General features: G+C 49.0%; 1 protein-coding gene across 1 annotated transcript; it reads left to right on the plus strand.

The window, feature by feature from the left end:
- The first annotated feature begins 1152 nt into the window (after positions 1-1152).
- NPHS1 (NPHS1 adhesion molecule, nephrin) lies at positions 1153-20874 on the plus strand. The gene is made up of 29 exons (XM_060651951.3): positions 1153-2211; positions 2321-2536; positions 2620-2742; positions 2947-3075; positions 3601-3682; positions 4052-4155; positions 4340-4467; positions 4551-4722; positions 4906-5063; positions 5322-5466; positions 5588-5712; positions 6911-7097; positions 7272-7401; positions 7571-7743; positions 8172-8312; positions 8395-8535; positions 9079-9200; positions 10188-10359; positions 10458-10614; positions 10710-10861; positions 12278-12389; positions 12473-12654; positions 14716-14772; positions 16469-16588; positions 16728-16752; positions 16859-16934; positions 17107-17200; positions 17297-17409; positions 19666-20874. Exons 1-29 carry the CDS (start codon positions 2154-2156, stop codon positions 19795-19797), a joined length of 3726 nt encoding a protein of 1241 aa, XP_060507934.1. The 5' UTR covers positions 1153-2153; the 3' UTR covers positions 19798-20874.
- Positions 20875-21409: the final 535 nt, after the last annotated feature.

Below are 21409 nucleotides of genomic sequence, written 5' to 3' on the forward strand. Positions count from 1 at the left end.
GAGCCAGGACTCCTGAGTCTTGGGGAGGAAGTCAGGTAGTAAGGCTGTTTTTCCAGACACCTGACATCGCTTCCCCTTCCTAGCTCTCTTGGGCCACAGGCATGGAAAGATGGAGAGCCTGAGGTCCCAGGAGCATCCAGAGAAGGAAAACAGCCAAAGTGGAGGGTGGAAGGTTTGTGCTAATTAAAGGTCCCAGCAACTGACAGCTTTACACCCTGACCCTGAGGGACACCATCTGGTGAGAGGGCCCTAAGACAGAACCTCCAGTTCTGCATCTAGTCTGTGCCCCGGGAGGCGTGGGGGGGGGGGGGCAGTTGGGAGAGGGAATGTGGAGGAGGGCAAGGGGTCAGTAATGGGAGGGAAGCAGAACGACTAGAGCGAACATGAAGTATGGAGCTGTGGGGGCTCAGGCCAGATGCCTCATCTTGTTCCTGGAGGAAGACCAGAGGAGGGAGTCATGGCGATAGGAGTGGGGGGAGGAAACGGGCCGTTCCAATTCCTGCAGGAGATAAGCAGGCAGAAGAAGCTTATCCCATGTGAGTGTGTGTGTGTGCGCACACTGGGATGGGGAGGGCAGGCCAAGCAGCATATGGTTATAAAATTCAAAGATGTGAGAAACAGGAGGACTCAGAGATGGAGAAACAAATAAAAGAAAGAGGTATAATCAGATATTGACTGAGAACAAATATTTAGTGAGTTTCTGGTGCGTGTGAGAGACAGAACACTGGGGGGAGAGTGGGGGATAGAGATGAGAACAAAGAAAGACAGAAAAACAGAGACATGTAGAGGCATAAAGAGAGACAGTGACGGAGGTAAAGGTTGACTGAGGTGTAACCACCTTATGGAGAGGGAGGGAGGGAGGAAAGGAGGAGAGAGATGGGGGAGGAGGGGAAGGGGGAAGGAGGGGAAGGGGGAAGGAGGGGAAGGGGGAACCTGGGGAGAGACAGAGGGAAGCTTCATGAACTAAAACTCACACAGCCAAGGGCTCCCAAGCTGGGCTCGCTCCTATACCCACTCAGTGAGTGTAGTCTTGAGCTCTGCCTTTCACTCCCACCACTCTGACTGCCTTGCACACTTATACCTCAAGTACTCTTTTTTTTTTAATTTTTAAAAATGTTTTTATTTATTTTTGAGACAGAGAGAGACAGAGTATGAGCAGTAGAGGGGCGGAGAGGGAGACACAGAATCCGAAGCAGGCTCCAGGCTGTCAGCACAGAGCCCGACACGGGGCTCCAACCCACAAACCGTGAGATCACGACCTGAGCCGAAGTCGGACGCTTAACCGACTGAGCCACCCAGGCGCCCCATGTACCTCACGTACTCTTGCGTATACCTTCACAGGGCACAATTCACTCTCACTTCCCCATGCTCACATGCATGCTCGTGCACTCACACACACATGCACACACAGATATCTGCACTCCTGCGGTCTGTCAAACACACCCTTGCACGCTCTCCAGCAGAGACCCCCGATGGCAATGGGGGGAATGAGGTCTACTCAGGGAAGGAAGACACTTGCCAAGATCATGTACCAGGGGAGGAGAGAGCTGGGGAGTCCTAGATGACCCAGTTCTCCACCTGGGTCTGACCTGCTCCCCCTTATCCTTGGCCCAAGCCAGGCTCTTGGGGTCATCGGGGCTGGGGAGGCACCGAGGAGTATTCCTGGCATGTGCTGACAGGGGATTTCATGCTCTGGATGGGCTGGGAGGAGCCTGCTGGGCAGAGGCCTGGAACTGGAGGCTCTCGGGAGGGCGCCTGGGGGAGGCAGCATTGTGAAGACGACAGTGGCTGGGTCTCTGTCACTGAGGGTCTCTGCCACTGATCACATCAGCCTCATCACTCTCCTGGGCTCCTGAAGCCTGCCGGACTCTGAGCAGCCGTCCTCCCTGAGGGACTGAGTGGTGAGAGGAGAGCAGGGGAGTGGGTGGCTGGAGAGAAGAGACTGAAAAGGAGGAAAAAGAGAGAGAGAGAGGGAGAGAGAGACTGACGGACTGACTCCTGGGAAGAGAGGAAACCAGAGAAAGAGAAGGAGACAAATGGACAAAGAGGGACAAGAAGCAAAGCAAGAGACATAGAAGGACCCAGAGAAAGACAGAAACAGAGGCAGCAGGTAGGCAGTGGACACCACAGGAGCCACAGGCAGAGGACCCGGGATGGCCCTGAGGACCCCTGGCAGGGTTCCCCTGCTCCTTCTGGGGCTGCTGACCACAGGTGAGTGGAATCCTGGTCTTGTGACCCAGCACCATGTGGCCCTCATTTCCCACTCGTGTTCTCCAGACAGACCCCCTGCCCTCTCCTGCTGACAGCCCTGTGTCCCCAGGCCTGGCGCATTTGCCACTCCCTGCTTCCGCCCCCCGAGGCTTCTGGGCTCTGCCCGAAAACTTGACGGTGGTCGAGGGGGCCGCTGCTGAGCTGCGGTGTGGGGTCAGCGCCCCTGGCAGTGCGGTGCAATGGGCCAAAGATGGGCTACTCCTAGGTCCTGATCCTAGGATCCCCAGCTTTCCGAGGTACCGCCTAGAAGGGGACCCTGATAGAGGTAAGCGGTCAGGGCCTAAGACTCTAAGCCACCAGCAGGGGCTGACTGTGGCCCTGACCTGGGACTCTTGGTCTTACCTGCAGGTGAATTCCACCTGCACATTGAAGCATGTGACCTCAGCGACGATGCAGAGTATGAATGTCAGGTCGGCCGCTCAGAGACAGGCCCCGAGCTCGTGTCCCCCAGAGTGATCCTTACCATCCTGGGTATGGGTGAGAGACCCCCAGGACCCTTGAGTCCAGATTTCCAGCCCTCTCCTATCCCAGGGCCCAGAGTTCCAAGTCCCCAGTCCCCAGTCCCCAGTCCCAGACCCAGGGCGCCGAGCTCATTTCATGAGCAATGAGACTGAAAACCCAAATCCTCATATCTTTCTCAGTGGTGGCAGCTCACCTCAGACCCTTTCTCACCAGTGCCCCCCAAGGTGCTTCAGCTGACCCCTGAGGCAGGAAGCACAGTCACATGGGTAGCTGGGCAGGAGTACGTGGTCAGCTGTGTGTCTGGGGATGCAAAGCCAGCACCTGACATCACCTTCATCCAGAGTGAGTGGGTGAATTGGTGGGAACAGGGTAAAGCCTCTGGAGTGGGGAGGGGGTATGTCCCCACCCAGTGCCCTCCTAGGGGTCCCAGAAAATAGGACCTTCCTGAGTGATGGGGATGCAGGAGGGGGCCTGGAGAGATGTTGAGGTCAGCGTGAGACCCTGTAAATAGGAGGGAACATCCAGGGAAAGGTACCAGAGTGATCGCAGGACTGCAGGTCTGGAACTCAGGGAAGAGCCCGAGGCTCCAGACAGAGATATGCGTGTCATCGTTGGTGCAGAAGCAAGAAGCTGGGTGATGGGGGTGAGTGATACAACCCAGCAAGGTGGTGAGGACAGGGGTGAGGCCCAGGACTTGGCCCCAGGGACTCCGGGAGGGCTGAACGTGCGGAGGAACAGAGCTGGTGCTTTTCCTCTGGAGCTAGGAGGGAGGGGGCAATATGTGCACCCTAGGATTTCCAGGCCATTCTCTTCAGGATCTACCTTGGGGGGAACCTGGCACCCCTCTAGCCCTCTTGTTACCCCAAGGTGGACAAACAATTTCTGACATCTCTGCTAATGTGAATGTGGGGTCCCGGGAGAAACTCTTCACCACAGAGGCCACAGCCAGGTATGAAAATTGGGATGCCTTCCCTCAGCCTGGCCCCCAAATTTTCCCATGAAAACCCCATGTCCCAGGGATTTATGCACAGAGACTAGAGTCAGGTGTGAACATCTGGGACCTAATTCTTTACTTCAAAACATCTTCATGGGAATGAATGCAAATTCCAGAGCATCAAGTACAAGGGCTTTGGTGTGGGCTCCGGGATCCCAGTTTTCACTGCTGACCCCCCAGATGTCTTCCATAGAACTCTAGATCCTAGAGGAAACCAGCAGAGAAACTTAGACCAGATGTGGGAAACTGGGATCCCCACCTCTTCACCCCGACTCCCCAAATTTCAGATGACTCTGACTCCAGAACCCCAACTTCCCACCCCAGGGTGACACCTCAGAGCTCAGATAATGGGAAGCTGCTGGTCTGTGAGGGGTCCAGCCCAGCATTGGACACCCCTATCCGGGTCTCGGTCACCATGAATGTTCTGTGTAAGTAGGGGACTGAGTCAGCTATGGACATTAGGGGTGGGAAGCAGGAATTGGGGGTCCTGGGGAGTTCAGGGATTATGGAAGGTTCAGACTCTCAAGGAGAAACATGGGGGTTCAAGAGGCAGGTCGTGGGTCCTGGAAAGAATGGATGAGCTCCACAGGCCCAATGGATGCTGCTTCCCAGTCCCCCCAGGGCCTCCTGTCATTGAATGGCCAGGCCTGGACGAGGGGCACGTGCGGGCAGGACAGAGCTTGGAGCTGCTGTGTGTGTCCCGAGGGGGAAATCCGCCAGCCACACTGCAGTGGCTGAAGGTGAGGGCGGAGGCAGGCATGGGGGTGGGAGGGTAGGGGGAGGAGCTGGCCCTGAGCTGGCCCAGGTCTGTCTCTGTCTCCAGAATGGCCAGCCCATGTCCACAGCGTGGGGCACAGAGCATGCTGAGGCAGTGGCCCGAAGCATGCTAGTGACGATTGTGCGACCAGAAGACCACGGGGCGAGGCTCAGCTGTGAGGCCCACAACAGCGTATCGACGGGAATCCAGGAACGTGGGGTCACCCTGCAGGTCACCTGTGAGTCCTGATGCCAGCTGCCCGTCTGTCAGTCTGTGCCCCAGAGAACCATCTGTTTGTGCCCCCAAATCATGCCTGACTGATGCCAAAGACCTTGTCATCTGTCCCCAGTCCCTTATCTGGGCCGGCCTGTGAGGCATCCAGCCTAGTTTAGTGTCTCTCCTCTGTCCATCGTCTCTGCAGTCCCCCCCAGTGCCATTACCATCCTGGGATCTGCGTCCCAGTCTGAGAACAAGAACGTTACACTCTCCTGCATCACCAAGTCCAGTCGCCCACGGGTCCTGTTGCGATGGTGGCTGGGTTGGCGGCAGCTGCTGCCCACAGAAGACATGGTCATGGATGTGAGGCGGTGGCCAGGCTCCCGGGTCTGAGGGAGGAGGGAGCTGAGGGCATGACTCCTGGATCTGGGCGAGGATGGGTCCGGCAGCCTGGATGCCTTGGTCCTTGGGGAGTATGCACTGGGGTCCTGGCCTCCTGGGTCTCAGAGGAGAGGGTGGAGATGCTTTATGTGTCCCTGCTAGGGTCCCAGTTGAGCCCAGCCCTCAGTACCATGGATGGGAGTGATCTCGTTCCCAAGTCTGAAGCTCTCTCCCTGCCAGGGCCTGCATGGTGGCCACATCTCCATGTCCAACTTGACGTTCTTGGTGCGACGGGAGGATAATGGTCTGACCCTCACGTGTGAAGCCTTTAGTGAGGCCTTCACCAAGGAGACCTTCAAGAAGTCACTTATCCTGAATGTGAAATGTGAGCCCCCACCTTTGCCCAGAGGTGCCCCATCCCTTAGAGACCCCTCCCCACCCCCCACTCCCACCCCCGTCAGGCCCAGCCCAGAGAGAAAGGCCATTCTTCCTGGCTCTCCCCACAGATCCTGCCCAGAAGTTGTGGATAGAGGGCCCCCCAGAGGGACAGCGCCTCCGGGCTGGGACTCGGGTGAGGCTGGTGTGTTTGGCCATTGGAGGCAACCCAGACCCATCTCTTACCTGGTTCAAGGTTGGTGCCAAGCAAGGGGTGTGGGGTGGCCAGAAAAGTGGGGGAAAGATGAAGCCCTTTCTTTCCTCCAGAGTCTTGGGAAATCTTGGGAAAACTTGAATTTCTTGAAAAATACTGGCGAGTTTGAGTTTTGGTAGGGAACTGGGAAAGACACAAATGCCATTAGAATTAAATGGAATCCTAGGAAAACTCTTGGAATTCTGGGAAAACAGTGAGAATTCTGGGGGAAAAGAAGGCATTCTAGATCAGGATAGGGAATTCTAGAGAAAAGGCAATTAATTTCATCAAAAGTAAAGAAAATTCTCATGAAATTTTGGGGATTCGGATGCAATGGCAGGAATTTTAGAGAAAGACTAAGAATTCCAGGAACAAAGACAAAGATAGGGTAGAGGCTGGAAATTTTGGGGAGAGATTAGTTATTCCACAGAACATTTGTAAATCTATTCATATTAATTAATTCGTGGGACTTGGGGGTAAGAAAGTGAAATTCCATTAAAATTAAGAGAAATTCTGACAGAATTCTGAGAAAATCCTGGGAAATTAGGGGGCTAGTGGAAATTTTGGGGGAAAGACTAGGGATTATAGGAAATTTCATTGGAGAGAATTCTTGGAAAATGCCAAGAATTTGGGCATTACACAGGTAAAAGACTATTTTAGGGGAATAGAATATTGGGAAAGGATTCAGAAACCTGTGGAAAGACTATGGAATTAAGAGAACAATCAAAGGAAATCTTTGGGGAAAGTGGGAATGTAAAGAAAAAGAACTAAAGATAGGAAAAAATGAAGAAATTCTGGGAAAAGTTTGGGGATTCCATGGGAGTTTCCAGGCAGGTGGTTGCTAAGCGTAGCTGGAGTGGTTGTTGAGGAGTGGGGCTGAGGGTCGGCAGGGGGCGCTAACAACTGCTGGCCTCCGGAGAGCAGAGCAGGCGGGGCGGGGAATGGGGGCGTGGGCCTGGAAGCCAGATCCCACCGCAAAACCGCGGAGCTCTGGGGGCCCAGGGTAAGTGGGAGAGACTCCAGGTGGGAGGTGCTCAGTTCCAATCCCCATTCCTCTACCCTAGCTGGGTGCCAGCGGAAGGGGGCGCCTTTTCTTCATCACAGGAAGGCTTTATCTGGACTGGGGGCAGCCAACCCGATGAGGCTCTTTCTGGGGGAAATGGCAGGCCTACGCGGTCCCCCCGTCAGTCTTTGCCCTCAGGACTCCCGTGCGGTGACCGAACCGCGGCCGCCCCAGGAGCCGCGGCGGGTTCAGCTGGGAAGTCTGGAGAAGTCGGGGAGCACCTTCTCCCGCGAGCTTGTACTGATCACGGGTCCGTCGGACAACCAGGCCAAGTTCACGTGCAAGGCGGGTCAGCTCAGCGCATCCACGCAGCTTGTGGTGCAGTGTGAGGGCGCGCACGGCCGTGGCCTGGGGGAGGGCTTGGTCGCGGCGGGAAACTAAGCCAGAGCCCGGCTGGGGGACAGTGGATGCCAAGAGCCAGGACTTGTGCAGCTGGGCCTGGAGTCTAGGTGAGGCGGAAGCAGGCTCTGAGTCTCGCTTTTCCGACTCATTCTTGAAGTTCCCCCAACAAACGTGACGATCCTGGCCAATGCGTCGGCGCTGCGCCCAGGGGATGCCTTAAACTTGACTTGCGTCAGCGTTAGCAGTAACCCTCCTGTCAATTTGTCATGGGACAAGGAGGGGGAGAGGTGAGAGTGCGAACGGCCCCACCACTCTCTGGTTCTGGTCATGCCTCTTTACCGTCTGAGCTCCCCTCCCCACCCCTGGTGTCCTGCCCTGTACCTAGTATGCCTCTGGCTCTGGTTCCATCCCTGAGCTGGCTCTGGCCTGACTCCGCCACCCCTGCCTGGTCCACAGGCTGGAAAGTGTGGCCATACCACCCCGTAGTGCCCCATTCAAAGGATCTGCAGCAGCCAGGAGTGTCCTTCTGAGAATGTCATCCCGTGACCACGGCCACCGAGTGACCTGCCGAGCCCACAGCACTGAGCTGCGGGAAACCATGAGCGCCTTCTACCGCCTCAATGTGCTGTGTATGTGGAACCCTCTGGATTCCCTCCTGATCCTCTACTACTTGGGTCTTCACCTTGACACTGTCCTCTATCTCCAATCTAAAGCTTGAAACTTTCCGGACCTTTATCCTGACCCCCGACTCTACACCAACTCCAATCCTGTCCAACCTCCATTTTGCCTTTGCCCTCTATCCTGACCCCTGACAGTGACCTCCATCCCGAACCCTCTCTCCATCTCCTAACCTGACTCTGGCCTTTATCCTTTTCCTACACTGGATTCTAACCTCTATCCTGAACCTAACCTCTGAGCTCAGCTCTGAACTTGTTACCTTGTCCACAACCTTAAATCTAGTTATGACCTAACTTTAACCCTTATACCGGTATCTCAAATCCATCTCGGGCCCCAGCCTTAACAACAATCTTGACTCGTGGTGGTGCTCCTTCCACAGACCCTCCAGAGTTCCTGGGGGAGCAGGTGCTTGTGGTGACCGCGGTGGAGCAGGGTGAGGCACTGCTGCCTGTGTCTGTGTCTGCCAACCCTGCCCCGGAGGCCTTCAACTGGACCTTCCGGGGCTACCGCCTCAGCCCAGGTGCACGGAGTGGGCAGAGAGAAGGGTGTGGGTCTCCTGGACGTAGAGAAGGGTGCAGGCCCCTCACCCTGACCTCCCCCAGCTGGTGGCCCTCGGCATCGCATCCTGTCCGGTGGAGCTCTGCAGCTATGGAACGTGACCCGTGCTGACGATGGCCTTTATCAGCTGCATTGCCAGAACTCAGAGGGCACCGCCGAAGCGCTAGTGCGGCTGGATGTGCACTGTGAGCCCCCTTCATCATCCTAGGAAACGAGAGTGTTCTGGGGGGCCTGCCCTCCATGGAAGCCACACCAACTCAGGGAACCTTGCCCACTGTGGAGTCTCCTTATTGTGGAAGCTCCACACACCCAGAGATATTCACCCATCCTGAAAGCTTCCCACTCCGGGAGCCTCTACTGTGATGGAGTCACTCCCACTTTGGGAACCCTGTCCACTAGTGAGACTCTATGTGGAATTTGCTCAGACAGGGGGCCCACCTACATAGGAATTACTCTCATCAGGAAGCCAAGCCCGCTGTGGAAGCTCCACTTCCACACAATCCTGGAAGTCCACCAGACCTACCCTTGTCACTACAGAGACACAGCAGAGTGTGGGGAATGTCTCACTAACACTGAGAACTTTACTCCAAGTGCTCTTCATAAAGGGCAGTCTGTATTACACCTGTAACTTTCCTGAACACCTCTAAGACACCTCTCCTACTTGGGACCTTCTCTCACCATCAATTGTGTAGGCCCAAGTGCCTTCCCCAAATCCTTGCCTCCCCCAGATGCCCCCACTATACGAGTTCTCCAGGACCCTACTGAGGTGAATATTGGGGGTTCTGTGGATATAGTCTGCACCGTTGATGCCAATCCCATCCTTCCAGGGATGTTCAACTGGGAGAGGCTGGTAAGGATCCAACCTTTGGTAAATGGAAGTGGGGTCTGGGGATGTGTTTTCTTAACTGTGAATTCCTTGGGAGGAGGGATCACATCTACGTGATCCTGTATAATTACATCTTTATTGGGACATACTCCAGTGAACTGGAGAACTGGCAGGTGAATGGCAGATGGATGGGTGCATTTGTGGCTAGATAACCAAATGAGTGGGTGGACAGGTAGATGGATATATGGATCAATAGGTAGGTGGATGGATGGATGAATGAATGAATGGATGGATGGACAAATGGACAAGTGAATGAATAGACTGATGGTGAATAGATAAGTAGGTAAATGACTGAATGAGAGAAATAAATGGATTAGATTAGAGAGTAAATGGATGGATAAATACACCATCAGTAGAAAGATGTCTGTGAAAAGATTATGGATGGATGCATGGATGGATGGGTGCAGAGGTCAGTGGAGAGATGAAGAGGTAAATAAATAGGTATCTGGATGGACTGATGAACAGTTGCATGTATTTATGGGTATGTGCGCATATGAACAAATAGATGAGGTGGATGGGTGGACAGATGGAAGGGTGGGCAGATGGATAGATAGAAGGAAGATAAATAGCTGGGTGAATGAATGGGCAAATGAATGAATGGATAGGAGAGGTAGATGGATGGACAGATAAATGAATAAATTGATAAATAGGTGCATGGTCAAATAGACAGGTGGATGGGTAGATAAATGGTTCCAAGCATGAATGGTTGGATAAATGGATGGGTGAATAGTTGTCTGGATTGGTGGATGAATGGATGGACCCATGCACAAATGATTGGATAAATGGATAGATAGATGGATGACTGGGGGAATGGATAGGGAATTTTTTCTTTGCTAGATCTGTGGAGGATGATTGTGCCTAGGAGAATAAAGATATAGGAGGGACCCAGTTTGGGGGATAACAGAGCTGGGGTCAGACTTGGGGGCCATCTCCTGTATCTTGTGCCTCAAGGGAGAAGAGGAAGAGGACCACAGCCTGGATGACATGGAGAGGATGTCAAAGGGATCCACAGGGCGTCTTCGAATTCACCATGCCAAACTGGACCAGGCTGGTGCTTACCAGTGCATCGTGGACAATGGAGTAGCACCTCCAGCCCGAGGGCTGGTCCGACTTGTTGTCAGATGTGAGTGACACCCAAAATCCTGACTTCAAGGCCTGCCACTATGCCCACATTTCTCATGTCCTTCCACATACCTTATGTTGACCAACAACCCCTCCTAGTTGCCCCCCAGGTGGAGCACCCCACTCCCCTAACTAAGGTGGCAGCAGCTGGAGATAGCACCAGTTCTGCCACCCTCCACTGTCGTGCCCGAGGTGTCCCTAACATCGTCTTCACTTGGACCAAAAATGGAGTCGCTCTGGATCTCCAGGATCCCAGGTGAGTCAAGGCCTAGCCATGTAGCACCCTAGTCCCAACTTTGGTCCCCCAACCCTAGTTACCTTCCCTGAGTCCCTGCCACACCTCTTCTCCAGATACACAGAACACACATACCACCAGGGTATGGTCCACAGCAGTCTCCTGACTATTGCCAATGTGTCTGCGGCCCAGGATTATGCCCTGTTCACGTGCACAGCCACCAACCCCCTTGGCTCAGACCGCACCAACATTCAACTCGTCAGCATCAGTATGGTGGGAGTGGGGTGTGAGGGTGTTGGGAGGGTGCTCCCTGGGTCAAACCCAATCTCTAGTTGGCCCAGAATGGCAGTGTTCCCCAAACCTGAGAGGTGTTTATGAGTGAGGATGGAGTTTCTGCCTGCCCTGAAAATCCTAATAGATTCTGGATCTTTAGGAAAACTCATAGCAAAGAAAAAAAAGGCAGTGGGTGGGTGAGGGATAATTTATTGGCCCAAGTAACCGAATAGTAGATCATCAGGAGTTGCTAGATCTAGGTTCACTGCCATCCAGAACTCTCTGTCTCTCAGGTCTGCTTTTCTGTGTTGGCTTTATTCTAAGGCTCCTCATGGAGGGCTGTTAGACTTCCTAGGGGACATAGAATCTTTTTCTTTTCCTAACAGTGGTATGAAAGTACTAGAGTTAAGACTCATTGGCTCTACTCAGCTCCTATCCCACCCCTGAACAAACCCCGTGGTCAGGGAAGGCGACATTCTGGTTTGTTTGGCCTGGACACAAATCTATCCTACAAGGGAGTGGAGTCACTTCCATCAGAAGCATGTGGCCTAAGAATGTGGGCTAGTGGTTTTCCAAAGGATACTCAGGATTTTGTAACCAGAAGAAATGAGGAACGGATGTGAAATAGGCACCAAAAAATCCACACAAGGAACGTATGTCATGTACAGCCAATACTCATTACTTGTCAAGTCTGTATTTGTAAATTTGCCTACTTGCTAAAGTTTATTTGTAACCTCAAAATCAACACTCATGCTGCTTTCTTGGTCACTTGGGGACATGTCCAGAGCAGGCAAAAAAATTGAGTTGCCCAGTGAGGACATTCTCAGCTGGGGTAGAATAAGGTGACACTCTGCCTTCTTGTTCCAGCTTTCTTTCATCCTATAACGAAGTGTCTTCTTTGTGGCCCTATCTGGTGCCACATTTTTTTTTTGCACTTTTGTGCTTTTTGTTAGTGATCTTGCTATTTAAAATGATTTAAAATGGTCTGTAGGCACAGTCCTGAATTGCTATCTACTGTTCCTAAACATATGGAGAAAACACTTCTGTTGGATAGGCTTCCTTCAAACATCAATTATGACACTGTTGGCCGTGAGTTCAATGTTAATGAGTCGATCAATAATATATATTAAATAAGGTGTCTTTAGACAGAAGCACACACAAAACAAGATCATGTATTGACTGGTTGATGAAAATGTGACTGCAGGCTCACAGGAGTCTGACTCTGCATTTCTCCCAGAAGCAATGATTTGATATTCTGTAATTCAGTGGTCATAGCAACTTTATAGAACATAACCACTACTAATAACAAGAATCAACTGTATATTTAAAATCATTCTTAGAAAAATCTGGAAGGAATCTTGCAGAACCCTTTTGTATCCTCTGACTATTTCCCTCATCCTTTTCCTCAAAGGCCGCCCAGATCCCCCAACAGGATTAAAGGTCATGAGCATGACCCCATACTCAGTGGGGTTGGAATGGAAGCCTGGCTTTGATGGGGGTTTGCCACAGAGGTTCCAAATCAGGTGGGTTCCTGTCAAGGCAGGAAGGGATGGCAGCCAGCAGGGCTGGGGCACCTCCCTCAATGACTGCCCTTCCTCTCATGCAGGTATGAGGCTCTGGGGACTCCAGGGATCCTGTACATGGATGTCCTACCACCTCAGGCCACCACCTTCACACTGACTGGGCTGCAGCCCTCTACACGATACAGGGTCTGGCTGCTGGCCAGCAATGCCCTGGGGGACAGCGGACTAATGGACAAGGGGTCCCAGATCTCTGTCACCACCCCAGGTGGGAAAGGACAGTCTTGAGCAGGTTTTAGACCCCCTCAGGGGACTTGTAGGATGGTATAGTGAAGTAGATACTATTATTCCCTTTTTATAGGTGAAGAAACTGAGGACTAGAGAGGTTAAGCAAACTGTTGAAGCTCACACAGCTAGAAGGAGGTAGAGATGAGATTGGAACTCAGGAAGATGAACGCCAGGAAGCAGTTTTTAGCCACTAAACTATACTGTCTGAATGTGATTAATGACACAAGGGAAATTAGAAGAAAGTTTGAATTGAATGAAAATGAAAACATGGAAATTGTGGGCTGCAGCTAAAGCAGTGCTTAGCAGGAAACTTGTAACATTGAGTGCTCTTTTATGTTTTTAAAAAGGCTTCAAATTGATGCTTAGTTTCTATCTTAAGAAATTAGAAAAAGAAGGGCAAATTAAACCTAAAGGAAACAGGAAGAAAATAATAAAGGTAAGAGCAAAAATCGATGGACTAGAAAACAGAAAAACAATAGAAAAAAATCAGTGAAGCCAAAAGCTGCTGCTTTGAAAAGATCAATAACCTTTATAAAGCTAATCAAGGCAGGGGCAACTGGGGGGTTCAGTTGGTTTAAGCGTCTGACTCTTGGTTTCAGCTCAGGTCATGATCTCACTGTTCGGTTCGTGAGTTTGAGCCCCATGTCAGTCTCTGTGCTGACAGTGAGCTCAGAGCCTGCTTGGGATTCTGTGTCTCCCTCTCTCTCTCTGCCCCTCCCCCACTCATGCTGTCTCTGTCTCTCTCAAAAATAAACTTTAAAAAAAGGAAAAAAAAAAAACAAAAATCAAGGCAAAAAAGAGGGAAGATGCAACCTCACCATTATCAGGAATGAGAGAGGACATTACTACTAATCTACAGATATTAAGGACAAGTTAGGGAATATTATGGACAACTTTATGCCAATAAATTCAGCAACTTTGATGAAAGGGACAAATTCTTTACTATGACTAATGAGAAGAACGTTTTGACTCTGGCAGGCACTGTAGTGTGGTGGCTAATCACACAGAGCCTGGTTCAGACAAGCCTGGATTCAGGTCTCAGCCCTGCCACTTCCTAGTTGTGAGACCTTGGGCAAATTACTTAACATTTTTGAGCCTCAGTTTCTAAAAATAAGGCATCTCAGATCTCTGTGCCTATTTCTGAAAGTAAGGTGTCTCTCAGACAGTGTGAGGATTAAATAATATGTCTAAAGTGCTTAAACCATGGACCCATACAAAGTAAATGCTATGTAAATGCCGATTCAAAGAAATGCACCCCCCTCCCGCCCCCGCTCAACTTCTGATTACACTGCCCCATGAAAACTCACTCTTTCTGTCTTTCCCTTCCTGACACAGTAGTCTTTTTCCTCACGGAAGTAAGGAGTTCTTCCCATTCCTCCTCTTTCTTTCCCCCCCGTGGAGTCTTCTCTTTAGGTACTAAAGCATAAAGTGCCACATTCACTTCACTTGTTCTACAGCTGATACCTCTATGAAGACATTCTGAGAGGGGCACCTGGGTGGCTCAGTCAGTTGAGTGTCCACCTCTTGATTTCGGCTCAGGTCATGATCCCAGGGTTGTGGGATTGAGCCCTGAGTCTCCTCCACACTGAACATGGAGCCTGCTTGAGATTCTCTCTCTGTCTCTCTGTCTCTGTCTCTCTCTCTCCCTCTGTCCCTCTCCCTGACTTGTGTTCTCTCTCTAAAATAAAATAAAATAAAATAAAATAAAATAAAATAAAATATAAAAAAAGACATTCCGAGAGCCCAGCATCATTTTTGATTAACTCCCCAAAACTGATAATTCAGGTTAAAAGGACATTCCATAGCATAAAGCACTCATCAATAATAATAATTAGTAGTAGTATTAGAGTGGCTATTAATAGCATTGCCATTACTATCAGGATTTGCAGATGTCTTTGAAATATTCCTAAAGAAGACAAAAATCAGTTCCTCAAAATGGGTTGAAAAACTTAATAGGAAACTAAGAAATACTTAAGGCTTATCCCAGATTCTTGGTGTTAATTCACAATCTCTATATCCACCGCCCCCGCCCCCACCCTAGGTCTAGACCAGCCTTCTGGAGAACCTGACTATCAACTGCCCACAGAGCAGCCTACAAGTAAGTTTTCAATCAGCTGAGTATCCCTCCCTCCTCTGAGAATAGAACCTTCTGGTTTCCAGCTCCGCCTGCTCTGTTTTGTGGCCACAGCCCCTTAAGACTTAGCTCTGTCTCTCACCCACATCCTCAGCTCTTTCTCTTGCCTGGATGTGATACGTTTTCTCTCTGCCTAATTCAGTTTAATTCTGAAAGAATTAGCTGGTTCTCTGCCCTGTGCAGAGCCTGTATCAGTGTTTGAGGCAAAATAAAGCACTTCAAACACGGGTACTTAGAGCTACAACCATTGTTTTTCTTGTTTCTATGAGTGACCCAATACTTCTGTTCTGAGCCACAGGCAGCTGGAGGCTCAGCTGGGACTAGTCGATCTAGAATGGCCTCCTCCTCACACATCTGACAATCTGGCTCTTGGTTGGGACAATGGAAGTAACTGGGCCACATGTCTCTTCTTGGCTTGTTCACATGGAGGTGGTCACAGGAGTCTCAAGAACAGCAGGACAGGACAAGCACTTTCAAACTTCTGATTCTGTCATATTTGCTATTGCCTCATGGGCTGAAGCAAGTGACGTGGCTCAACTCAGAGTCAGTGTGGAAGGGGACTACTCAAGAGTGTGGTTATAGGGACAGAATTATGACCATTTTGCAAACAGTCCCCCTTCAAAGTCTGAGAAGAAGGTTGCAAGTGACATAAATTCACCTGTGTGGGCAATAAAAAGAAATGCTTGGCTTGTGAAATTGAAAACTCCAATAAGTGCTCACAACATTCACCAAGGATCTATTTCTCATCCCCTCTCAACTTTGCCTTTGTCTTTTATAGCTTCCTCCTCAGGTTCTTTCATCAAGAGAGCAAAGAATTAACACCCCCCCCCCCCATACACACATATACTTCTAGCTCTGTTCTCCTTCTTAGCAGCCAGCAGAGGAGTGTTCTAATTATTCTGGCAAAAATCCACCTTGGGTAAAATGCTGGATTGGTCTGAACTGATCACTGTGGAAAGAGGGATGGGTGCTCCCGTCGGCCAGGGTGGGCCATTGTGTCCTCCATGGAAGTCTGCAGAAACATACAGCCTGAGAGTGAGGGATGGTTATTTCCTTGAAGGAAATTAGTGCTGTCAGCAGAAGATGGGGAGATGGATGCTGAGCAGACGTCTACTTAAAGGGATTTAGTCTTGCCCTTAGGGATATAGCAGGGATTCTGATATTATCTGGAATGGAAGCTTGTGCAAAGAGGAAGTCATTTGAGAAGAAAATCAGTTGAGAAGAAAAGCCATTTAAGGACAGACATTTGACTATTCCAAATAGTCACACTTACAGGTGTGGCTTTGCCTCAGTGATTCTGGAAATAACCAGTGGTTAATTTGTGTGGCCAGAGGGTCCAACACCAGGGTCTATGGTTGGTGGGCAAGGCTTGATACCTGGGGAGAGGCCTTGAATGCCCAGCTAAGGAGCTGAAGCTCCCCCCTGAATCCACACGTGGGGCTCAGACAGAAGTAGGACCCACTGTTAGTGGCTTGACTTGAGAAAGTAGCCACCTGCCCTGGGGTGGAAAGGAGGAATGGACATGGAAATCCCTGCCCATCTGCTTTTCCGACCTGAGAAGAGACCTTTGCTTAATCAGAAATGAGCATTGTCAGAGAATGCTGCTCCGGGCCTACAGCCAGTTGTTTTAGGTTCATTGAGGGGTACCTCCTGCCCCCAGGACCCTCAAGGCTGCCCCTGATGCCTGTGCTGTTTGCTGTTGGGGGTCTTTTGCTGCTTTCTAACATCTCCTGTGTTGGGGGATTCCTCTGGCAGCGGAGACTGAGGCGTCTTGCTGAAGGTGAGGAGAGACCCTCTTCCCCTGCGGGGATGGAGGCCCAAGGGTGACATGAAGCCCTGAGCTTCATATTGAAAGTCTCTCAGGGCCTGGCTGGCCAGAGGAGGGGTGTCTCTGATCCCTTTTTCCCTACTTCCCTCAGGCATCTCAGAAAAGACAGAGGCAGGGTAAGTGGGAATATTTTTCTGTAAGAAAGATTCTGAGGGAGGAGTTTTGGGGATGAGAGGTGTCAGAATCAACACCCAACTGCCCTCCATACCTCTATCCTGGAAGGTCGGAGGAAGACCGAGTCAGGAATGAATATGAGGACAGCCAGTGGACTGGAGGCCAGGACACTCAAAGCTCCATGGTGAGTGGGGGTGCTTCCAAATGCTCTGCTAATAGTGAACTGGCAGACTAAAAGCCTGTCATTAGCTTTGGGTTTATCATTGTCCTTTCTGGGAGCTATGGAGTCAGAGGATACAAAACATTTTATCTGTTGTTGTTTTTTTTTTCGGGGCATGGGTGGGCATTATTGACAGGTTAGCACAACAGATGTAGAGCCATATTACCACTCCATGAAGGACTTCAGCCCCCAGCTACCACCAACACTGGAGGAGGTGTCTTATCCCCGAGGTGAGTCATGACCACATCAGAACTCCCCCTGCTCATAGATACCCTTGACATCTGGATGGGTGCCCTGATCATCCCTTCCTTTCACTCCAACTCCAGGTCTCACACATCTTGAGGAGGATATGGCTTTTCCTGGACACCTGTATGATGAAGTGGAAAGACTGAATGCCCCATCTGGGGCCTGGGGACCCTTGTATGATGAAGTACCAATGGTGAGGAGATTTGTATCAGCATAAGTCTTTTCTGGCTCATGCCAGAAACCCCGCCTCCTACTGCTTATATTGGTGAGGGTAAGATAGACACCATAGCAAAAAGTCCTGGCTACAATCCAGTGGTCTAAAGATTGCCTATTTCTTTCTCACATAGCAATCAGAGGTGAGTGACCTTGTTGCACGTGGTTATTCCAGAATTCAAGTTCTTTCCATTGTGTTCCTCTGCTATCTGTGAGTACATTGTTCAAATTTGCATGGATAGGCCAGTCCACTGGGGGTTTCAACTGGTGGGATAGGGAAAAATAGAGTGTGGTGGAGGCACAACCCTGCCTTATGGCCCAGGCCCGGAAATGATACACTCTATTCATTCCTCAGTGAGAACACAGTCACATGGCCACACCTAACTGTAAAGGAGACGGAGAAATACAGTCCAGTTTGGAGATATATGCCTCACTATAGTTCTATTATTGTGGAAGAAGGAATCTATGCATTCTGTTGGATAATTAGCCTTCTCCAATACACTGGTTAAGTAGAGAGACATAGAGAAATATTTTTTTGGCCCATTCAATTGAAAAGTCAAGGGAAACCCAGAGTTTCCTCCCTAGAAATGTCCCTAGAAAATTCAGGTTTGTATCCTATTAGATTGGAAATCTTCAGAAAAAGAGAATGTCTTTTTTTCCAATAGCCCTAAAGCCCCAGTGATGACACTTTATTAGTCTAGCTTTGGTCACATACTTATTGCTGAAACACTGAGGCAGGGGAAGGACTATGCTAAGACAGGTCTGGATCGGTGTCCAGCCATGGCATCAGGGATTAGGGGCCAGTTTCACTCAATCCACCAGCCCGAGTGGGAGAGGAACAGAGAGCCCAGAGGGAAGTGAAGATGGTGGCTGGGCAGGCAAGAACAACAGACACTTTTGACCATCAACTACCCCCACCTACTGCCCCACAGTAAGGGAGATGGGTCAGAACCCTTGCCTTTCTGTGTGGCCTTGGCTAATGCTCTGGCACCTCTGGGCCAAGGATTTCCCTCGGTAACTTTGTCCCAGAGAGGGCACTGTTCTCACCAGTGTGGAAATAGCAGGGCATTAAAATGCTGTCCGTGGTGCTGAACCATATGTGCCCTCTAAAGCACAGATGCAGTCTGCACTCTTTCTGTAAGGGTCCAGATAATAAATATTTTGGGCTTTGCAGGACATGCTGTCCTTTTCAAAACCACTCAGCCCTGCAGCTGTACTATAAAAGCTCCCATAGACAATATATAAATGAACAAATGTGGCTAAGTTCCAATAAAACTTCCTTTTTGGACACTGAAATTTGAATTTCATATAATTTTAATATGTCATAAATATTCTTATTTTGATATTTTCCCATCAATTAAAATATGTAAAACCATTCTTATCCCCTCAGCAGTACAAAAACAGGCAGCAGACCATATTTGTCCCATGGACAAATCTGCTCTAAAGTTTGCCAAGCTAAAACAACCATTTTCTCCCAATTCTAGGGCAAAGCACATGTATAGTAAGGATCCTTCTACATGGTCTTCTATTTTGATGAAAATTTGGAAATTTATAGGACTAACAGAATCACAACTCACATTCTACAATTCCCGATATCATGCTTTTTTGTTTCTATTTTATTTTTTTAAAGATTTTATTTTTCTTTATTTCTTTCATTTTTTTATTTTGAGAGAGAGAGAGCATGCATGTGTGTACACATATGAGTTGTGGAAGGGCAGAGATACAGAGAGGGAGAGAGAGAATCCCAAGCAGACTCTGCACTCTCAGCACGGAGCCGGACAAGGGGCCTGATCTCATGAACCCGTGAGATCATGACCTGAGCCAAAACCAAGAGTCAGATGCTTAACCAACTGAGCCACCCAGGCACCCCTTAAAGATCTTATTTTTAAGTTATCTCTATACCCAAAGTGGGGCTTGAAATCACAACCCCAGAGATCCACAGTCACATGCTCTACTGACTGAACCAGCCAGGCACCCCTCCTGCATTTTTTAAAGTTTCATATTTCTGACATTTACATTATTTTTCTGACAAAAATAATGAGATATCTTGGACTTGAGGCTCATGGAGGCTCATTATAATCACTCTCTTCTTTGTATATGTTGTATTCCCTCCCATAATTAGAAACTAAAACATTTTTTTCTGGGAATTTGAGTAGGAGTGTGTATCCCTCCTAGAGCTGCAATGGTGACCCACAGGGCATCTCTCTATGGTTCTAACTCCAACTTTGTTTGTCAGGGCCTCTGTGATCCCTGCTGGCCTGAGGAGACATATGAAGATACAAGAGGAATCTATGATCAGGTGGCAGGAGACTTTGACCCGATGGAAACTGATTCTCTACCTTTTGAGCTGAGGGGACATCTGGTGTGAGAGCCTTCTCAACACCCTTTTCCTACACCTGCAGGACATAATATACCAATGGTCCTTTTTATTCCAATATGGGCTGAGCTTATTAAGTGAGCTCCATAAGACACAAAGGGACTGGACTATTTTGGGGAAAGGTGTGTGTAAGTGACAGGAGATGATTCAAGCTGGTGCCAAAAAGGCTTGTATAAATAAAGTTCCTCCTGGAGCCAGCTTTGGAAACTAAACTTCTCCAAAGGGGAACAGTAAATTATAAAAGACATCTCAATAATGAAAAAGCTATTCCAGGGTCTTTATACTTTTTTAAAGTAAAATTTTCAGAAGTTGGAAATGACATATTAAAAATAGTTCATTTTGAAGTCAACTACACCCGAAATAGCTAATAATAAGTGGAATTTATGAGCCATTGTTATGTCCTACAATATTATTTTCCACAAGTATCTAAAACATGATGTATAGACTATGACACACAGGTAAACATAAATAGACTCTATAGAAAATAAAAAGACAATAAAAGAAGATAGACACAAAATAATATATATTATATGATTTCACTTACAGAAATTCTAAAACAGGCAAAGCTAATTTAAGGTGACAGAACAGATCAGTGCTTTCCTGGGGCCCGAGAAGGGAATTGACTGCAAAAGGGCACAGGGGAACTTCTGGGGGATAATGGAAATGTTCTATATCATTATTGTGGTGGTGGTTACATGGATATATAGATTTGTCAAAACTCATTGAACTGTACACTTATGATGGGTGCATTTTATGGTACATAAATGATACCTCAATGAAGGTAATTTGTAAAACAGTCTTCATAATAAAGCAGCCCAGCAAGAGAATTCTTATTGTTTATATTGAATAGCAGAAAAACTGAGAAGGCTGCCTATTTTCATGGAGAACTGACTATAGTTAAATATAATCTTTATTTAAGCCTCCACCCTCACTTGATTATCATATTACCAAAACTGTAGGCTCAAATGCTCATCCATATATTATATTTTATCAGTGCAGACTTTATCATAAGCTTTTATACCACAGCACTTGAATCCATAAACACCTTAGGGTCCAAATGATTCCCCTTTTAATTAAAAGATGATTCCTTTCCTAAAAGTAGAATTTTTCTTTTAAAAAAAAATTTTTTTTTAACGTTTATTCATTTTTGAGACAGAGAGAGACAGAGCATGAATGGGGGAAGGTCAGAGAGAGAGGGAGACACAGAATCTGAAACAAGCTCCAGACTCTGAGCTGTCAGCACAGAGCCCGACGTGGGGCTCGAACTCACGGACTGCGAGATCATGACCTGAGCCGAAGTCGGAGGCCCAACCGACTGAGCCACCCAGGCGCCCCTAGAATTTTTTCTAATTGTGTATTTTTGTTTGTCAAAGAAGAAACTTACAACATTCTGTTTCCACACTGGCTAAGCAGGAAAAGTGAATTTATTGGCTGTTCCAGCTGACAATCCCAGGGCAATGCTGGCTTCAAGCACTGCTGGATACAGTATTGAAACAAAGCCATGAAGGGCCTAGCTCTCTGTGTCGTTTGGCTCTGCTTTTCTCTGTGTTGATTTCATCCTCCTCTTCATTTAAGAAAGAAAGATGACCACTTACAGTTCTAG

The sequence above is a fragment of the Panthera onca genome, chromosome E2 (assembly GCF_046562875.1).
Source record: "Panthera onca isolate mPanOnc1 chromosome E2, mPanOnc1 haplotype 2, whole genome shotgun sequence".
NCBI classification, from domain to species: Eukaryota; Metazoa; Chordata; class Mammalia; order Carnivora; family Felidae; genus Panthera; species Panthera onca.

Excerpts from the sequence above, each read along its gene's own strand:
- NPHS1 (XM_060651951.3), top strand. The coding sequence starts at position 2,154 with ATGGCCCTGAGGACCCCTGGCAGGGTTCCCCTGCTCCTTCTGGGGCTG. Across the intron at positions 4,723-4,905 it reads GGTCACCCTGCAGGTCACCT|TCCCCCCCAGTGCCATTACC; the intron begins GTGAGTCCTGAT and ends TCGTCTCTGCAG. Across the intron at positions 10,615-10,709 it reads CTGGATCTCCAGGATCCCAG|ATACACAGAACACACATACC; the intron begins GTGAGTCAAGGC and ends CCTCTTCTCCAG.